The 14730-nt window shown below is 34.8% G+C and overlaps 1 protein-coding gene across 1 annotated transcript; it reads right to left on the bottom strand.

The window, feature by feature from the left end:
* Positions 1-2650: 2650 nt before the first annotated feature.
* On the bottom strand, positions 2651-3574 carry LOC119531207 (olfactory receptor 5AC1-like). The gene has a single exon (XM_037832252.1). It carries the CDS (start codon positions 3569-3571, stop codon positions 2651-2653), a length of 921 nt encoding a protein of 306 aa, XP_037688180.1. The 5' UTR covers positions 3572-3574.
* Positions 3575-14730: the final 11156 nt, after the last annotated feature.

The raw sequence follows: 14730 nt of genomic DNA, 5'->3' as shown, positions 1-14730 counted from the left end.
GCTGACTTCTGGTTGCCCAGGTAAATACATGTGCCTCAGTTCCCAGCAAAACATCTTATATTTCATCCTCTATTTTATGTATTTGTTTTTCCTGAATAAGTCTATTTAGTATCTTTATGTTCCCCTTATAAAGTTTCAGTTTTGTTAATGCTATTAATAGCAATCAAGCAATATTTCTAGGTTTTTATTTTCCTTTTTTGCTCTTATTAATCCATTTTGCTAAATCTTGGAGGCTCAAAGCAGTATTATCTAGATTCCATTGATAAGATTTGTTCTTTGTAATTTACCTCAAAAAGTTTCCACTGTCTTAAAACAAGGATGAGTTACTAGCAACACCTGCACCAAAGTCTCAAAAAATTCTCCCTAAACATCCTTCTTTGTATCCTACAAAGTTTCTTTGCCATATTGGGCTGTGGATCTGAAAGGCAATCACTAAAAGCCACTTAATTATAAGACCACAGTAGTAGGCTTCAAGTGTGTAACTTCAATCAAACTCACAAGATGCAATAGGCTTAACCATTGCCAAGTTTATTTAGCTTTAAGAAAGAATACCAAACAGGTAAAGTAGCGGCAGCATTACAGAGTTCTTGGATACAGGCGGCACTTCCAAAGTCCAAATCAATGAATACAAACTGGTGTAAGTGCAGATCACACCAGTCCAGGGAAGGTGCAGGGTCTAGAGTCGCTCAGTTTAAACACCTTTCTTGTCATCTAGCATCTGAAGGGATGTTTGACTCATTTTTAGTACAGCCCTATTACACAAAATGCAGGGTATACAATAAACAATCTTGATAACTTGTACAACTTACTTAGGAACATACTGGATCAGAAATTAGTCTATACAAACCCAAGAAAGAATCTAATTCACTGCAGATTGATGCATTTCTTGAGTTGGAACAGCAAGATTGTTATAGTGTCAACTGCTCAGGGATCCCTTAAAACAGAGGAAAAGTTTACAGTTCAACTGTTAATTCTTTCTTTCCAAGGTAAAACAACATGATAGCTGGGATTTTATTTTAAATATCCCAAAAAAATCATGTATTACTTGTACAATTATAATGATAGCAAAAGAAATGTAAAAATAATAACAAATTATTGTTTTACTGGTACTCCAAATAAAATGTTGTCCATGTATTTGAAGAAATAAATTTATTTGCATTTGCAAAACTAAGAACAAATATTTAAAGATTATTTATAAAAGACTGATAGTAAATTATAGGAAAAAGATTATACTCAAAAAGAAAATTAAAATATTCAGGAAAACTAAGATTTAGTTTACAGTGTTTGCAACAGTAAACAAAAATACTGTGAAATTATTGAAAATCACCTGCAAGTACAGATTGCTTTTAAAAAGAATAAATTTAATCATGTGGGATATTTTTAAAAGAAATTGTGATAGTAGGGACCCATACAAACCAACTGAGTTTTCCAACACTATATGATAGATAATGATAAAAGATATATATCATAGAGCTAAACCATCAGATACTTTTAGTAGATTTGTTAGAACTATTTACAGTGGCTTAAAAATACTAGAACAATAGGCATATTTTCACTCTTCAACATCTTAAACTTATTTCTCACTTTGTATAGTTATTTTTCCTGGGTGGGTATGCTGTAAAAAACAAATTGCTGAAGGAATATAATTAATTTTTGCTTAAACAGGAGTTGAATCAGCTATGTCTGTATAATAATTCTAGAATAAGTTGGAATATCTCTCTCTATATGTATGTACATACATATAGGTATGGTAATCATATCTCTGAATTGGAAGCAAATTAGTGTTTGAGGATTCATTGCCATAAATTCTTTCCTGTCTTTTAATATCAAACCACTTTCTTGTCTGATGTAGTCTTCTTTGCCTTCTACCTGGTTAGTTTATACTAAAACTGATGGCAACAGTAATGAAATCACAAAGCCATCTCTGAAAATTCTATTACAGGCAAATATATCCTCAGATATACCTAAATGTATACATTATTGAATACCATGCAATATGCAGTATTTCTGATAAAAATAACATGTAGCATTTGTAAATATGTATTGTGATTAATTTTGATGCTCCACTGTTTAATTCATGCCAGCTTCCATTCTCCTTCCTGAGAGTCATAGACATTTTTTTAGAACTTTTTCCTTACTTTTATCACTAAAAAGTACATTTGTTTAGCGATAATCTTCCAAGAAGCAGAGTTTTATTTTTATGAATTTATTAGAGTTACTGTGTAAGGCAGAGAGAACCACAAGCCTCATTAATGTGAAGGTGCAGAGTGGTGGGTGAGTCTCATTTATGAGCTAAGTGACTCACTCTGGCCTCAATTAGAACTATTTCTTGGTAAAATTGTCAATTAGTACCTGTAATTTTGGAAGTTTCTGGCAAACAGCTAACGTGCAAAAGCTACATGCTCAGATAAAAAAGGAGCAAAATGTTTCAAAATAAGTTAGATATGAGTGATGTTATGAAACTTTTACTGGACCTACATCCAAGTAAACATTGTGAAAAAACTTGGTACCTTCACACATAGCTCAGGGACTGCCTTGACCATCAGCCCTCTGGTGAAAAGGTAGAGCCATTGCTAATCTACAGGACTTAAAACTTCTTCAGTGAAGGGAAAGAAGAAACAATCTGAAAATTGCCCAACATGCCCAGCAACTATTTCTTTATTATTCTTCTCAAGGCATCTATAACCTCTTTGTTCCGCAGGCTATAAATAAAAGGATTTAGCAGGGGAATTATTATTGTGTAAAATAAAGAATACATTTTGTCATGAGCTTCAGCTGGGCCAGACCCAAGATGCACATACATGAAGAAGAGAGTGCCATAGAACAAAGAGACAGAGAGAAGATGGGCACTGCATGTAGAGAAGGCTTTGCTTCTGCCCTTTTCAGACTTCTTTTTCAGGATGGCAAAGAGGACTTGGATATAAGAGATTATGATGATCATAAAAGTGAAGACTTGTATAAAGGCTGAAAAAATCAAAACCAGGAGCATATTAACTGTAGGATCAGTGCAAGAAATTTTAAATAGTTGTAAAATTTCACAGTAGAAATAATGTACTATATTGGACCTGCAAAATGTTAATCTCAATAACAAACTCACATGAATTACTGAATGCAAAAACCCAATAACATATGAAATACCTATAAACTGAGTACAGAGGCTGCTGGACATAACCACTGGATAAAGCAAGGGGTTGCATATGGCTACATAGCGGTCATAGGCCATCACTACCAGGAGGAAACATTCAGTAGTTGCACTGGAACCAAAAAAATAAAATTGAGCTATGCATCCAAAGAGGGATATCACATGGTTGTGAGATAAAAAATTAATAATCATCTTGGGAGTCACTGAGGTTGAAGTACAAGCATCTGCTAAGGCTAAGCTGCCTAGGAATAAGTACATGGGGGTGTGAAGATGAGGCTCCTTCCAGATGAGAGCAATCAGTCCAAGGTTCCCCACCATGGTGATGAGGTAGATCACCAAGAACACCAGGAACAGGGGGACTTGCAGCGCTGGACAATCTGTAAGTCCTGTGAGAAGAAACAAAGTCACCAGAGTCTTGTTTGTCTCCATTATATCTATGCAGGCTGATCACTGCCATGAAAGAATAGGTAATGAAAGAAAGGAATCAAGTTGCACAACAAATGGTATTGGATTGGATTGTCATATTCTTCTGTTTCAGATGTCTCTTTCTCAACAGATATAAAGATGGAGTATGCCTCTTCTGAAAAACACAACTAAAAATATTGAGTATTTGTACATTATTTTGAGAAATAGCTTTTTAAAAAAACATAATTATTTGAAGGGTATGGAGGAGGTAGTAGATACCAATTGATTTGGTCTGATAATTTGTTACGACTTCCTTAAAATTGAATGTATTAACAGGGAAAGAATAAGTGAGGAACAGTCATAAACGAATCATTAAAAAGTGATATTTTGTGACCAACATACTCCTAAGAGGCTCATATCATTAAATCAATAGTTTTTCATTTTGAACTTCATTTGCTTAATTTTATGTACACTCAAAATTCTTGACAAGTTTTCAAATGCTAGTTCACATGAAGTGACATGTAAATTTAAAACAAATCCTTTTTAATCTAACAAACATGGTTTTTTATAACTACATACAGTCTTTTAAAATCCACATGAAAGAAAAAAAAATGTTGGAGAAGACCAAGAAAATTACAAATAGTAAGCATAGTCAAGAGTACTTTAATTAACATTGAACTACAGTATAAAGCCATAGTAAACAAAACATTAAGATACTGGCATAAGACTAGACTAGGGGATCAGTGCAAGAGAATAAAGAACTAAGAAATAAAGTATACTATATATGGGAATGTAGCATAAGACAAATATATTTCTATTGTAAAAAAGGGTGATTGATTTAATGAATTGTGCTGATACTGTTGGCTGCCTGTCTGGAAGTAAAGTTGGTCCCCTTCCTCAAATCATAGATATTTTCTAAGATGTTTAGGAGACAATAAGATAACATGGGAATTAGAGAAACCCTTATGCAAGAGAAGAAAACCAGTATAAAAAAAGTTACTATATAATTTTAATACATACCAAAAGAGTACCTAAATGAAGTCAAAGAACATATACTAGGTTGAAAAATATATTTACCTTATGTTCTAGTTTGCTAATGCTGCAGAATGCAAAACACCAGAGATGGATAGGCTTTTATAAAACAGGGGTTTATTTCACTACACAGTTACAGTCTTAAGGCCACAAAGCGACCAAGGTAACACCTCAGCAATTGGGTACCTTCACCGGAGGATGGCCAATGGCGTCCGGAAAACCATTGTTAGCTGGGAAGGCAGCTGGCGTCTGCTCCAAAGCTCCGGCCTCAAAACGGCTTTCTCCCAGGACGTTCCTCTCTAGCAAGCTTGCTTCTCTTCAAAACATCACTCCCAGCTGCACTCTCTCCCCCCCCCCCCAGTCAGCTCATTTATGTAGCTCCACCAATCAAGGCCCACCCCGAATGGGTGGGGCCACGCCTCCATGAGAACATCTCATCAGAATCATTGCCCACAGCTGGGTGGGGCACATTCCAAGCAAATCCAACCAACACCAAAACTTCTGCCCCACACAAGACTATAAAGATAATGGCATTTGGGGGACACAATACACTCAAACTGGCACACCTTATATATGAATGATATATAGGTTAATACCTATTATGTTAAATAGTTAAGAAAATGGTGAACAATTTAAAAGAAAAATGAGTAAAGGATATGAATAGGCACATTTTCAGAAAGATAAGTCAAAATGTCCAATAAATATATGAAAAGATGCTCAACTTTCTGTGTTACAAACACACACCTCCCTTCTCATATATCAGAGTAGCAGAAGTTAAAGTGAATAAAATACCCAGTGCTGGCTGAGGTGAGTAAAGTGATACTCTGCTATCTTATTCATAGAAATATGAAATGCAACAGCCTTTTTGAAAAGCATTAGTGTACTATCCCTTAATTTAAAAAAATACATATACCCTTTGATCTACCATTCTCACTTTTATATACAGTCTACAAATAATAGCACCACTACACAAAGATAAATATGCAAAAATATCCAACGCATCATAGCTCAAGGTGGCAAGACCAAGAAACATCAAAAGAGAATGGCTGATTAAATCATAATACATTCATAATATGGAATATAATTCAGCCATGAAAATAAGAGCTATACCAATTGAACTGGAAATGTTCACAATGTATACTTACCTGAGAGGAGTAAAATACAGAGAAGTGCAAATAATATGATCTCATTACTATAAAACAAGTGATGCATTTTTAAATCTCTCTTTTATATGAAGAAAAACGTGGCTAATATCCACCAACATTGTTTTTTTCTGGAATGGTAGGAATGGGAGATATGGGAGAAGAGAGGAAGATGGATAAATCAAAATAAGAGTTCCGTGAGAAGTGTTATACATATGTATTATAATCTCTATAACATTAAATTATGTAATTTATTTATGCATGTATATGTAACTATATATACATATAGGGAGATATGTAAAAGGATAGTCTCCAATATGTTAATAATGGAGAAAAGAAACAAGAATAATTAAATCCCATTGTTGCTTTTTTAAATAAGTGTTTTGGCACTAAAATTTCTTGTGTAAATTTAATCATTTGAATTTTTCTACATAAATGTCAGTTAAATGCAGAAATATTCTTCAGGGAATTTAGCATATTCTTTTGAATATTATCAATGGGAGAAGACCTTTCACCATTGAGAATAGACGTGAATGATTCCTTTTTTAATACTCAAAAGTTATCTATTATTATATAAGGTAGGGATTCAAGTAAAGTAATATTTTTTTAGAGTTTTTTTCATTTCTGTAATTTTCTTATTAAATTTATTCATACATACTTTATAGTTCTGGTAACTGTTTTGAGAATAACATTTCATGTTTGCATGAAGTAATGAGATCAATTTTGTGCCATGATTTATAAGTAGCCTCTGAAAGAAGCCCCCGAAAGGACTTTTCTGGTGAATATAGAGCCTCCTAGACTACCTTGAAAAGGAAACAAATATATTTATGTATATAGATTGTTATTATGCTGAAAAAATATTTCCATAATTTTATAGTCACACTTCTCAATACTCATGGAGTATAAAACATTTTGCTGTGAAAATACATTAGAGAAACTGGGCTTGCCTAATTTAAAAACATTAATAAAAGTCTCTTTTTCGTACAATGGATGATCAGCCTAAGGGAAGTCTGTGAGATGCTACTCTATCATCACTAAAAATAAGAATTAATGAGCTTTAGAATTTTTAGTTTGAAATATGTACCCACGGGGAGCCCTAGCATTTACAAAACACACAAAATATTAACTGATAGTAAGAATCTTCAGAAATTCTGCCCTGAATAAACTTGCCCAAGTTTCTTTATAACCTCAATAACCAAATATTTTATATTTCTAATTTTAGTTCCTGCAATATATAATTTAGCCAAGAATTAATAAGCTTTGTGAATTTTTTCTTCAGTTTTCTTGTAGATAACACAAGGAGGTTATAGAAGTTACCTTTAATGACTTTAGACCATAGTCTCATGAATCTGTGAAATTAAAAAAGCTTTTAATATAATCTACCACAAACCTTAAACAAGAATTATTCCCACTCTGAAAAATTACAAATAAGTTAAATTCTAAATGCATAAAGTCTCAATTAAGAAAAAGTTTTACACCTCTGAAAATGTTGAATTATTCTTCTCATTATTACTTAATTTCTCCATTCTTCTATTAATCAAAGTTTATTATTATAAAACTTCCCAATTAGTGTTCTACCTAAACAGTAAAATTTGGACTGAAATGCATATGTTTAGACAGGCATTTACTTCTGTGTGTCCAGATTTTGGTTGCTAAATGTTTTTAAAAGCCTGCATAGGATATTAATTTCTTAACTAGAATTTTGTTATCTCAAAGACAAACTGCAAAGCTCTAATAATGGAAATTATGAAAATAGCTGCATTCTCACCCAGTTCCTGTAAAACACTGAGAAACTGGAAATATGCTCATTTTCTTGAAGAAACATAAAAAGTGCAGAAATGAAGCAGTTTACTTGTGCACTGATTTTCCTTGCAAATTCCAAAATGAGAGATGATAGCATTTCTTTCTTCTGTTTTCAAACCCATGCTATAAAAAATTTTGAAATTCCCTTTATGTTTCCAAAGGATTCCCAGTTGGGTGAAGTCAAAGCTGTTCTACTGGGTATTGTGAGCTAATTATCAAATCATCCAGACACAACTAGTTGTAACAATTAAAGCTATACTTTCATCCTCAGGGTTCACTGAGGGACCTCATTTATAAAACACCATTGAAAAGGATTTAAAATAAATTTGTTTTCCTTTCTCTTATTTTTCCTAATGGTGTCACTACTCAACTACCTACTTGACTTGTGCATTTGGAAACTTCAGATACCTTAGAATTAGCATGTCCAAATCTGACATTAAGATCTTCCTCTCTCTCACCTTCAAACTTGGTTTTCTTCCAGTGTTCCCTGTCTCAGAGAATAGGGTTACTAAGCAGTCCATTATAGAAGCCATAAAGACAGATATCCTTAACACCAATCTCTCCCTTGGCACCATTGTTTCCATCATTGACTAGTCCTCTAGGTTTCATCTGCTAAATATGTCTTAAATCCAACTATTTCTCTGTATCTCCAAATTACCCCTCAAATCCAAATACATTCATCTCTTGTCTGGACTAATTAAATAACCTCCAAACTACACTATCTGTATCTGCTAACACACTCATCTAATCCATTCTCCACATTGACCACCCTGACACCAGACTAATCTTTATAAAAGGTATACCATTTGGCCACCTCCTATACACATACACCCATTTCCACTTAAAACTTATAAATTGCTTCTCATTGCACATAGAATAACAACTAAAATTAAGTCTAAATATCCATACTGAGAAACAGGCACAATATACAAATGTACAGTTGAGTATATTTTTTGGCATTGTATGTGCATATTATTTACAGTAACCCTAGCTGCATTAACAGGTAATCACCAATATGTCAGTGTACTAACACAATAGAAGTTTAGTTCTCCTTAATAAAAAGTAGAAAACCTGTTTTCTTGATGGGAAGTCTGTTCTACTCCAACTGGTGTCTCAGACTCCTTCCATCTTGTCACTCAAGCATTTTCCACATATGACTTCCTCCAGTGTTTGCTGTTCTCATCTGGATCAAGCTGTAATGAGAAAGTTCACAGAGGACCCTGAGTATGAAATTCTTATGAACTGGAACTGTAAGTGATAAGTATCATTCTTGCTCCTAAATTCACTCCTATGGCCACAGTTAATTGAAAAGGGAAGCTTTGTGTCCAGGAAGAAAAGAAAATGGATTTGGTGAGCAGCTAAAAGTTTCTTCTGCTGTACTACTCTGATTATCATTTACCTATTTTGCCCTCCTTCTCACACTTAGAACACTCTCAGACTCTCCCGAAGGAAGTAAAACCCAATTTTCCTCTAGTCACTGTCTCAACAAAAACCTAGGCTCTCCAAATGCTGCCCCATTCTCTCCATCAAATGCAGCTATGGTTGCTCTGTATCAAACTATCAAGAATTTTCAAATATATTATTTCGTCACATTCTATATTACGTACTCCCAATATAAATTTTTGTGGGATATTCCTGCCATCCTTTGAAGCACATGAACTTTACAAAAGTACCCAGAGTACTCATTGGGTCTAATTAACATGATACCATCAATTTGTGGGAACAATCTGCTGCTCTTATAATTTCCAAGGCATCAAGATTCCTTCAGACACAAAACAGAAGAGTCAGCATAGACTTCAAGCAAGACCACAGTTCCAGTTTGCTAATGCTTTTGTTATGCAAAATACCAGAAATGGATTGCCTTTTTATAAAGGGGGTTTATTTGGTTACACAGTTACAGTCTTAAGGCCATAAAGTGTCCAAGGTAAGGTATCAATAGGGTACCTTCAGTGAAGGATGGCCATTGGCATCTGGAAACCTCTGTTAGCTTGGAAGGCACGTGGCTGTCATCCGCTTGCTCCCAGATTGCATTTCAAAATGGCATTCTCCAAAATGTTGCTCTTGGGGTGTTTTGTCCTCTCTTAGCTGCAGCTCCTCTTCAAAATGTCACTCTCAGTTGCTCTCCAAAATGTCACTCACTGCTGCACTGAGTTCCTTCTGTTTGTTAGCTCTTTTATATGGCTCCAGTGATTTAATTGAGATCCACCCTGAATGGGTGGGGTAATACCATCATGGAAATTCTCCAATCAAAAGTGTTGCCCACAGTTGATTGAGTCACATCTGCATGGAAACAATCATACAATTCCAATCTAATCAACACTAATATATCTTCCCCCACAAGATTGCCTCAAAGAACATGGCATTTTGGGGGACATAATACATCCAAACTGTCACAACCATCATTGTACACTGTTGCCCATCTCAGGTAAATGTGAAATGCTTCTGATTCTCATTCATGTTGGTTATTAAAAAGAATGTATTCACTACATCCGTAGCCGTATCTACCACCAGAGATTGTGCTGTGTTCTAACAAGCATACCACATCTCACAAAGCAACTGTAATAGGAGCTAAAACATAGTTAAGTTTATGGTAGTCTACCATTATCAACTAGGGTATATATATGTTTTTTTCCAGAGATGATGACTGTAAAATAAATAGGATATAGTGGAGATTACCAACATTGCATACTGTGAGTTTCTGGGAGTGATGCTAATTTCTGACAGTTCATCAAAAATTGCCTATCTATTTCTGAGATATAAATCTTTCCTGTGAGTGAAGCTAGCAGGCCCCATAGATCTCATGAATAAGTCACTGAAGGGCTAGTTGGGCAGAGCTATTTGTTCTAAAGAAAGCCATATGAGCTTGCAAGTCCTAGAAACATCAGGGGGAAGCATGATCTAGTGCTGCTTTATCTGTGGCACTTTGAATACCTGCAAGAATTGGACTACTTAAAAAATGTTAAATTCATGAATCTCTGAAAAAAAAATGAGTGTTTTTAAACATATGTCTTGAGGTGAAAAGTTGTATCCAAGAAACACTTAAGGTAAGAAAATTATGCATATGTTTACCTCAGTAAAAGGGAAAATTTTGTTTTCTGTGAACACTCATGATTTATCCTTGGCTTCCAAGCAAAAGTTAATCATGCTTCTTAGCATAAAAGCAACTTGAATATCATCTCCAAAAATATTGTGTGCTGAGAGGATTGTGAGAAGAGTAGGAAGCTCCAGGATTCAGTTCTACCACCAGAACAATCACTATTCAGGCAGTAACTGTCTGAAACAACTATTTTGAAACTCTGGGGGCCAGTAGAACACTGTACAGCTTCCAGGGAAGAGTAGGAGGAAGAGGCTGGTAAATTAGAGTTAAAGACTAGTAAACTGCTCCATCCTTGTGGTGACTCCCAGTACCTGCTCCTACTCTTGCAACAGGCCTCTGCAGGGTAGAGATACTGTCTAGCTTGCTAGTGAAAGAAAGGGGCATAAAAATCCTCTACCCCAAGACCAAGAGTGAGCATGGTCAATCACTGATTACAGCTTTTCATTACCAATTTTGGGTAACTGGGGAACTGGCTCTGAGGGTGGCCATTGTTCCAACAAGCCCTGGACAAATGTGGCAGCGAGGGAGACTTAAAGCTACTATAATTCCTCAAGGCTGTGGAGGGCAGTTAGTTGAAGAAATGACATTTGCTGAGCAGGCCAAGAAAGATGAGCTTTGAGAAAGCATGGAAGAAGCTCCTGGCATCCATCCTGATCCCCCCATTAGGATACTTTGGAGCTAGTCTGTGTCAATTTTGTGGGACCTGAGCCTTGTTTCAGTCAGGAAATCCTGACAAGAAAGTCCTATCTGGCATGCCCCTCCTTCCAGAATTTTCCATCCAGGAAAAAGTGGCTTGTGAAGATGAAAGGAGTATAAGAGACTAGAGAGGCAGGGAGTCTGGGGCAAAGGATTGCTGGCTTAAAACATACTCAAGAGGGCAATCTGTCTCCTAGAAAATGGAGGGGACAACAAACTCCTGTAAACTGGGAACTGTGAAACAACAAACAAAGGCCAGGATAAGACATAGGCCCAGAAAGACAGGAAGGACCATGAACACTGCATTCACCATGGGCAGGCCTTCCTTACTGAAGGGCTAAAGCTCAAGAAAATCTCTGTCTTATCACTAGGTAGTTACAAAATCCGGAAACATGTTTGAGGGAACAAATCCAAGAGTTAAAATTTTCAAGTATTAAAATGAAAGAGCATAAGACAAGCAGAGAAACCTGATATGACGGCCCATAAAAAGAGGATAAAAATCCAGAAAACCCCAGTGGAGAACACCAGAATGTGGAAATACCAAAGACTTTAAGAAACAGATCTTAGAAATGCTCAAGGAAATGAAGAAAAATACAAAGAAAAAACTAAAGGATATCAGGAAAACAATGAATGAGCAACACGTGAATCTTAGTAAAGAGATAGAAATTTTACAAAGGAACCAAATAGAACTACTGGAGATGAAAACCACAGTAACTGAAATGAAAAATGCCCAGGAGGGTTTCAACAGCGTATTAGAACTGATAGAAGAAAGAATCAGCAAACTCGAAGACAAGACCATTGAAATGTGTCAAACTGAGGAGCACAGAAAAAATAACTATAAAAGGTGAATACCATAAGATACCTCTTGGACACCATCAAGCATACCAATATATGCATTATGAGTCCCAGAAGGAGAAGAAAGAAAGGGGCCAGAAGAATATTCAAAGAAATAATAACACAGAACTTCTCAAACTTATCAAAAGACATGAATGTATACACCCAAAATGCCCAGAGAATATCCAACAGGATAAACATGATATATTGATCACAATATTGAATAAAATGGACAAGGAGAGACTTCTGAACACTGCAAGGGAAAAGGAATGTGTTAGGTACAAGAGAGTCCCATTTAGATTAAATGTCAATTTCTCATCAGAAACCATAGAATCCAGAAGGCAGGGATTGAACTACTTAAAGTACTGAAAGTAAACATCTGCCAAACAAAAATTTTGTATCCAATAAGTTGTTCTTTAAGAAATGAGAGCGAGATTAAGATATTCCAAGATAAAAAAAAAGCTGAGGGAGATCATCACTAGACCTGCCATACAAGAAATGCTAAAGTAAGTTCTTCAGACTGAAAGGAAAGGAAATTAGACAGTGGTTCAAACTGACATAAAGAATAAAGACCTGCAGTAAAGATAAACATCTGGGTAATTATATATTCCAATATTATTGTAATGTATTGTTTGGTATGTAACTCCATTTATAACTTTCTACAGGTGCTAAAATGAAAATTCATAAAAAGTAATTATAAATCTATAGTTTGGGATATACAGTATACAAAGATGTAAATGGTAACATGTACAAAAACAGTGGGAGGATAGAGAGGTACAGGAAAAGTATATGTGCATGCCATTAAAATTAAGTAAGTTGGTATAAAACCAAATATGATTGATATATATTTTGGATGTAAAATTTTAACCCTACTGTAGCCACAAGGAAAATAGATAAAAACTATATCCAGATACAAGTGGGAAGGTACTCAGTATGGTACAACACAAAAAAGCAAATAAAAATGAAAGTAGATATTAATGGAAGAGAGGCACAAAAATAAGTATAACTTAAATAGGTTAAATAGCAAAATGGCAGAACAAAGTCCCATATTATCAATTGTAACTTTTAATGTAAAATAGATTAAACTCTCCAGTCAAAAGGCAGAGATTAGCAGAATGGGCAAAAAAAGCATGACCTAACTACAGACTTTCTACAAGAGACAAACAGGTTAATGGTGAAAGGATGGGAAAAAACACACTATGCAAGTAGTAAACAAAAGAGAGCTGGGATGGCTATACTACTATTGGATAAAATAGACTAAGCAAATACAGTTATGAGGGACAAAAATGGTCATTATATAATGATAAAGGGGAAAATTCAACAGGAAGATGCAATAATTATAAATATATGTGCACCTAAAAGCAGAGATCCAAAATATATGCAGTAAATATTGACAGATTTGAAGGGATAAATTGCTGGTTATACAGTATAGTAGAATACTTTAACACATCATTCTCAATAATGGACAGAATGTCTAATCTGATGATCAATAAGTAAGTACAGGACTTGAAAGATACATTAAACCAACTAGACCTAACAGGCATATGTAGAACACTGCAGCCAATGAAAACAGAATACATATTTTTCTCAAGTGCATATGGAATCATACGCTGGGACAGACCATATCTTAGGTCACAAAACAAGTCTCAATAAATTCAAAAATATTTACATCATGCATGTATATTTTCTGAACACAATGGAATGAAGTTATAAATCAATAACAGAGGGAGAAATTAAAAATTTACCAATATGTGGAAATTAAACAACATACTCTTAAACAATCCAGGGTGAAAGAGGAAATCACAAGCAAAATTAGGAAATATCTTGAGGTGAATGAAAATGAAAATACAACAACAACATGCCAAAATTTGTTATGCAGGGAAGGCAGTGCTGACATGGAAATTTATAGCTCTAAATGCTTACATTAAAAATGAAGAAAGGCTTTAAATCAGAGACATAACTTCAAAACTGGAAGAACTAGAAACAGAAGAGCAAACAAAACCCAAAGTGTGCAGAAGGATGGAAATAACAAAGAGTAGAGCACAGATAGATGAAATAGAAAGAAAAAAAATAGAGAATCAACAAAATCAAAATTAGTTCTTTGAAAAGATCAATAAAGTTGACAAATCTTTAGCTAGACTGTCAAAGAAAACAAGAGAAAGGATACAAATAATGAAATCCTAAATTAAAAGGGGTGCGTTACACCAAACCCACTGAAATAAAAAGGCCTATAAAAGAATACTATTAAAAACCATATACCAATAAATTAGATAATCTAGATTAAATGGACAAATTGTTATAAATACTCAAACTACTTACACTGACTCAAGAAGAAATACAAGTTCTCAACAAATCAATTACCAGTAATCAGATTGAATCAATAATCAAAAACCTCCCAAAAAAAGAAAAGCCCAGGACCAGGTGGCTTCACAGAGGAATGCAATCAAACATTCCAGGAAAACTTAACTCCAATTCTTCTCAAACTCTTCTGAAAAATTGAAGAGGAGGGAATACACCCAAACTGATTCTATGAAGGCAACATCACTCTCATACCAAAGCCAGATAAAGATACCACAAGG

This window comes from Choloepus didactylus, chromosome 1 (assembly GCF_015220235.1).
Source record: "Choloepus didactylus isolate mChoDid1 chromosome 1, mChoDid1.pri, whole genome shotgun sequence".
Taxonomy (NCBI): domain Eukaryota; kingdom Metazoa; phylum Chordata; class Mammalia; order Pilosa; family Megalonychidae; genus Choloepus; species Choloepus didactylus.
This window is presented reverse-complemented; position numbering and strand designations above follow the sequence as displayed.